This window comes from Epinephelus moara, chromosome 2 (genome assembly GCF_006386435.1).
Source record: "Epinephelus moara isolate mb chromosome 2, YSFRI_EMoa_1.0, whole genome shotgun sequence".
Taxonomy (NCBI): Eukaryota; Metazoa; Chordata; class Actinopteri; order Perciformes; family Serranidae; genus Epinephelus; species Epinephelus moara.
The window spans coordinates 1,526,311-1,533,252 of NC_065507.1; the positions used below are offsets into that span (position 1 = coordinate 1,526,311).

General features: G+C 39.0%; 1 protein-coding gene across 1 annotated transcript; it reads right to left on the minus strand.

The window, feature by feature from the left end:
- Positions 1 to 4,275: 4,275 nt before the first annotated feature.
- On the minus strand, positions 4,276 to 5,220 carry LOC126400678 (olfactory receptor 1500-like). Its single transcript, XM_050061578.1, has one exon. It carries the CDS (start codon positions 5,218 to 5,220, stop codon positions 4,276 to 4,278), a length of 945 nt encoding a protein of 314 aa, XP_049917535.1.
- Between the last annotated feature and the right edge of the window lie 1,722 nt (positions 5,221 to 6,942).

A 6,942-nucleotide genomic window follows, 5' to 3' on the forward strand; every position in this document is an offset into this window, starting at 1 on the left:
CCACACACACACACGTGGTTATGTTTAGCCAACACACACACACGTGGTTATGTTTAGCCAACACACACACACGTGGTTACATTTAGGAAAAAAGAACAGGGTTTGGCTTTACAATCTTACAGGAAGAGAACACCATGAATGTGTGAATGTGATATCTCAAGAACACCTTAAGGGCACTCCTCAAGTTTGGCACAAATGTCCACTTGGCCTTAAGAATGAACTGATTAGAATTTGGTGGTTAAAGGACAGGGTCACTGTGACCTTGTGTACATCTCATTCTATGAATGCAATATCTCAAGAGGGTCTTGAGGGAATTTCTGAAATATGGCACGAATTTGTAGAAAACCAAGAAAATAAAAGACAATTTGTAGCAGGGCCAATTGCTCTGAGACAACAAGGGAGGCTGAACTTCCCCTAAAATTTCATAGAAGAAATGGTCAAATATGCACTATTGAATTTACATTAAAATAAGAATTTACATTGCATTAAACGTGCGCTAGGATGCGTTTCACATCATGACTATGATGTTCAAACGTCACCTGTTTATCACCAGTTTTCAAACGCGACCTCCCTGTCATACATTCTCATGTCAGCACGGTGGACGCGGAGCCTCCAAGCATTCCTATGAGACAGCGCTGAGCAGGTTTTTTTGCAGCAAAGCGAGATGCTCATTGGATAAATGCAACAAAATCGTTATTTCCAGGGAGGCTCAGCTTCCCTGGGATCTGATGGAGCGGTAGGCGGGAGACGACACTCAGTGTCTGCATGCTAATTGGAGGAATTGTCTCAAAGGCTGAACCCCTTTGTGATTGACAGCGCTTTGGAAATACACACCGGCATCGAGCTCAGTCCCATGCGGATATTTGCGAGTGGGGTCTTCTGACAGAGTGCCATCCGGAGTTCCTTATTTTCATAAGCCATATAGCTCATTTTCACTGTTTGTACAGTTCAGGTGTTTAAACCCATCTTTGAGGTGATTAAAAAATCTCTGAGGTGTGTGTTGCTGTGGTTCTACGGCATGAGTGTGGTTGAAAAACTGCTTCAATTAAATGTTCCTTTTATAAGTTACTGCCTCGCTACTATATGACACATGTTATGATGTAAACTTAAAGTGAGCTTCCCCTGTTTGAAAGACCAGCAGCCGCTACTGGTTTGTAGGATATTAGAACTCAAGTAAATCAGGAAAGGCTGCCAGATAAAAGTATGCTTTAAGAAGGGACTTAAAAGATATCAGTGACTTGGCCGACCTACTTCTTCTTCTTCTTCTTCTTCTTCTTCTTCTGATGTTTAAAGTCAGTTGGCAAACAGCTTTTAGGTGCATTACTACCACCTTCTGAAATGGAGTGTGGATCGGAGCGGCCTCATGCCTACATTATATTATTCTGCTTATCCCTGTGCTCTCCAAAAATGTAAATATTGCCCTATAACCTACATGCCCTGAGTTCAACTGTAGCATTTCCTTTAGTTCCAGTTTGATGCGTCTTTCCTGCCAATACTTTGAACAATTCATTATAACATGCTCGACTGTCTCCTGCATGTTACAATATTCAAACATGCCTGTTTCATTTTTACCAATTAACCTAAGTGCACTATTCAGACCAGTGTGTCCAAATCTCATCATTGAAATTATATCTTCCTCTTTTTTAGTTGTGCTAGTTTCTCTCATTTCTTCTGCTTTATTTTGGGTACTGTAGTAATGGACTCGGCTGACCTGATTTCCTTGTGCAGATCAATCCAGAGCCTCGAGTCCTGACTGCAAACACTCTGTCCTCTTTAGTTCTCAGCCGGGCCTCTGAAAAAGACAGAGGACCTCTGCTCCCGAGGATCTCAGAGTACGTATCAACATGTACAGAATTAAGAGGTCTGAGATATAGTTGGGAGAGAGAAAATGAAGAGCCTTAAAAGTAACTTGTGAACATACTTTTACTTATTTTCCTTTATTTCAATAAAGGGTTAAAATATCTGCAGCTCATTCAGCAGGAGGCTCTCGTGTCTTCTGTGTCTCTGCATCAAAAACCAAACTTTTTTGGAAATATCTGAACTCAAGAAGCTCAGAAATCAACAGTTTACAGGAAACTAGGACCTGAACCACAGCGCTAACACATGACGTCGACCTGTTCAAGGTCAGTGAAGGTCATAGATGGATTCATTGTCCTTGTTTGTGTGATGTATGGTGGACAGAGAGTGGGCAGTGGGGACTCTGGTGTGTGATTTCATCATGTTTAGTGTTTCATCTGACGGTAATGAGCCCGGGAGGAGAAACAACACCAGACCCCAGAGGCATCTGTGGACACTTGGACACTCTGGAGGCTCTAAGCAGCTCCATAACAGGCCAATTAGCACACTGTGCATCATGGGAAATCATGGGAGGAGACTGCTGTAACCATGGTTACTGCTGAACACACAGCTGCTTCAGGCCTTCGCTCTGGGTGTTTATGCTCCTGTGTAGTGACCAGAGGAAAAAGTAATGTTTTATTTTATGATGTGTTCCTGTGGCAGTCGTCACACTGATGTATAATTGGCAGATTAAAAAGATGAGAAAGTGAAAGAAGGAAGGAGGAAAACTTACAGCAGTTTACAGTTCTTTTTCATGTTTTATCCAAATAAGCACAGATACAGTTTACTTCTGTCCCCACTGATCATTTTCCAAATCATCACCAATTTTTAGATTGATGTCCACCCTCCAAATAGCCACTGGTTCTAATTAATTTATAAAACATTTCATCTTGCCAATAAATTATCAATCACATTAAACATTTAGTCACCTTTATGTTTAGTCAGAATTATAATATTATAAGGTGAAGCAGCTGAAAACAGGAGCGGATTGGAAGATGTCTCCCTGCTGTCAAACATCTGATCTTCAGGCCCTCTAAAGGTCTGGGTCACTTTACCTGGTTAATCAACCCTAATGTCTGTGAGTTAACTATGACTGATGAGAAAAGCAGTGAATGCAGTGAGCTGTTGATTTACCACCCCTCCTGCCTACTCCATTTGGACTTTTTACCGCCTTAACTTTCGTCCTTGTCCTGCTGCGTTTCCCCCTGAGGCCGCCACGCACCATTAAACTATAACAACAACTGGCTGCGTATCATGCCAGTGTTAAAGGATGCCTTTTTTGTTGGTTTATGATGCTGCAAGTCACTGCCCAAACACCGGTTTTTGACAACTTCAGAGTGAGACCTGGCTCTGATATCTGTCTTTCACTTTGCATGGTAGAGTCTGAACTGTCATTGGTAGATGCAGCCATGTGTTCACTGACGGTGGTTTCCAAAGTGTTCCTGAGCCCATGTAGTAATGTCCTTTATACAGTTAAGTTGGTTTTTAATGCAGTGCAGTCTGAGGGGTCAAAGGTCATTCAGTGTTGGTTTTCAGCCTTGTCCCTTACATACAGAGATTTCTCCAGATTCTCGAAATATTTTGATAATATTATGGATTGTAGATGTGAATTCACTAAATTCTTTACAGTTGTGCGTTAGCTTAGTGAAAGTGGTAGCTGATTCAGGAAACAAAGGGAAATTAACTGATTCCATGAATGCTTTTTTGCATTCCCAAGTTGCTGAATATTGGCACTTGGGCAGTAACTTCCATGTCAGACACTGACGAAAAAAGCCGTCCTTTCATGTCAGTATGACACGCGGCCGGGCACCATCAGCGTGTGAATTATATTTACTCAGTCTCTTTTCAAGGCAACTGGTCTGTAATCATGGTGCCCACCAATGTTGCATTGCTATTAGTATTAATAGATTAGCAGATTAACGGATTATTTACAGTTCAGTAGATGCGTTTATTTCTTCACACTGAAAGAGAATACATTTTTCTAACACAATAATAACTTCATTTGTGAAGCACTTATCTAAACAAGGTCACAAAGTGTTTCACACAGTGTATGAAAATAAAACAAGGATAATAAGAATAACAATTAGCCTAATAAAAATAGAGGTTACAATAATTAAAAACAATGTTAAGAGCGAAGGCAAATCATGTGCAAAAACAGAACAAAAGGAAATAAAAGAAACAAGTAATGTGCTTGCAAGCCTGATTTCCTCAGGCAGAGAATTCCAGAGCCTTGGGCCTTGATGGCAACAGCCCAGCAACTAGTGAGGGCAGGCTTTAGGATCTAAGTGCATGACTTGCAGCACACAGAGTCAAATGCTCAGCTATATAACTGGGAGCCAAACCACATTGAGCTTTAAAAATTATTAAAAGAACCTTAAAATCAAATCTGAAGTTCACTGGCAACCAACAAACAGAGGCGAGATTGGGCTGATATGTGACCTACGATTTGTTCCAGTTAAAATATATCATACCTTTACATAAGACACGGATTTTAGACAGTTTCAGGCCGTACATCACGGGGTTAAAGAGCGGCGGGCATGTGAGAAAGTATAATGACAAAAAAATGCGCAACATATTGGGAACACCAGTCATCTTAAACCTGCTCTGTATTATTTCAAAGCAAGCACCAAAAGAAAAGTTGAGCAGAGAGGTGAGGTGAGGTGTGCAGGTGCTGACAGCTTTCTGTCTCGTCTGTTTAGAGCCAGAAAAACAGACTTTAAAGATCTTTATATACGTGTAACAGATTAAAAACAGAGGACAGAAAACTGATAAAGAAGTAACAATGAGTCCATAAATGTTATTGATGGTTGTGTCAGAGCAGGCCAGCTTCACTACAGAGTGATTGTCACAGTACACTTTGTTAATGATGTTCCCACACAGCTGTAAAGGCACAATCAAAGTTAATGTGAAAATATTTACAAAAAATGTGAGTAACCATATCAGAGCAATGAGAACAACAACTTTTTTTGCTGTCATACGTGTGTTATATTGTAGAGGAAAACAGATGGCAAGATATCTGTCATAAGACATGACGGCTAAGTTTAAAAATTCTATGTTTCCATATGTGTACACACAGAAAATCTGCAGGAAACAAGCTGAAGCAGAGACAGTGTGAATGTCAGAGAGGATCTGAAGCAGCAGCAATGGAAACAACCCTGTACTACCATACAGTTCATTTACAAACAGGCTGCACAGAAACATGTACATAGGTTCATGTAAGCTTCTGTTCACACAGATAACCACAATCAGCAGGACGTTGGCACAGATAATCAACATGTAGAGACACATGACGATCATGAAATATATGTAATGGTATTTAAAATAACCAAATGTGTCAAAGTAGGCAACAAGTGCAAAATATGAACTTTGCGTCGAGTTTACCATGAGTCTCTTATTTTTACACAACAGTTTCACTGAGCACATGGACCATTGATCATGTTGCATTTTGCTTTAGATTCAAACATATTTAATTGATTTAAAGTCGCACTTGTTTTTCCCAGCATGCAGCGAACACCTCGAACACACATGAACAGAAGCCAGTGTCATGATAATGTTATAATCGAGTCATTATCCTGGAAAACAAATATTCCGACGGCACCATTTTCTTTTTAGTCAATATAACATTTGGTTATTTATAGTATTGTTTATGGCATTGTGTGAAACTCTGCATTTGGCTGCTGACCTGCTGTGATCGCACTGAGTCTGTCCCAACTGAGGTCGAACTCTCAACAAAAAAAGGCAGACTCCGCCCCACAGCAGCAGACTGACGTCATTATCTAACCCATTAAGAATCCAATTAATAATAATAATAATAATGATGATAATAAATTTTATTTATGGAGCCCTTTTCATAGTACTCAAAGACACTTCTCATTAGTTAAAAATAACAACTAATAATTATAATAATTATTATTATTTTTATTTTTATGATATGTTCCAAACACAAAAAATATTGTAATTGTAGATTTCTACTCTAAATGCACCCACAAATTATTAGTTTTCTTTTTTTTGTTTTTTGTTTTTTTTTTTAAATTAGGATACTAATTTCTTAACTAATGTTTTTTTTTCTCTTTCCATTCCAATGGACGAAGATACTTAAAGCATAAATCACCCAACAGGAAAAATGACTGTAAATGGTCTCAGCAGACATTTTTTAAACAAACCATCATGAATGTACAGAATCAATAAAATGCTATATAAGCTGATGGTGTCATTACAAAATCAATTCAGAACAGTATTTCCCTGTTTAAACAGTATTTCATTTTCTGGGGACACTTGGGTCCAAAGGGCAGATATTTTTGAAAAAATCCTGATTAAAATCTATAAATATTTCACATGATTTTTTTTTTAAATGTAAAAGTAAAATAACATCTCACGTTTACTTTACAAACAGTTTAAACACAAATTTTGTACTTTAATAATATGATACATAAACTGAAATGTGTCTTGCGCTTCCTCCTTGTCTAACAGTTGACCTTGCTTGTTAAAAAAGATGATGTGGAAGGCTGTGATTGGTTTATAGACATCCCATCAAATAAGTCTGTCCATTTTAGTGGAGTTAGATGACAGAAATCATAGATCTAGACATCCTAGAAAGGTTATGTCCATTGGAAGGGACGGGAGATCTGAGCAGGCTAAGGTGCCACTGATTCTCACTGATGTTGAACTAATGTTAGAAAACAAAGATACCATTGTACCGAGTTAGCACCAAACTGCTAACTCTGTGCGGACACACAGTGAACAGATTCCTCTGCACCACTGGAGCACAGCACAGCAAGGATTGCATCAGGAGCCACACTTCTTTCAGCTTTGCTCATCCAGCTAACAAACAACACAACAACAATCAACTCTTCCCTCCATTCATGGACTGGTAACGTAACAACGAGTCATCACATTAGCACAGTAGTACAGGCTAAGCAAGACTGTTAACTTTTGTCACTATATGTGTAACATGTTTTGATTTTAATGTTTTAATGAGTTTATTGTTGTGATCTCTTTGTAGTCAGGTTACTGGTTAGCTGGCTTTGCCAAAGCTAAGTTTTTTTTAAAAGATATTTTTTGGGGCATTTTTAGCCTTTAATGGACAGGACAGACAAGCATGAAAGG

Excerpts from the sequence above, each read along its gene's own strand:
- LOC126400678 (XM_050061578.1), bottom strand. The coding sequence starts at position 5,220 with ATGGTAAACTCGACGCAAAGTTCATATTTTGCACTTGTTGCCTACTTT.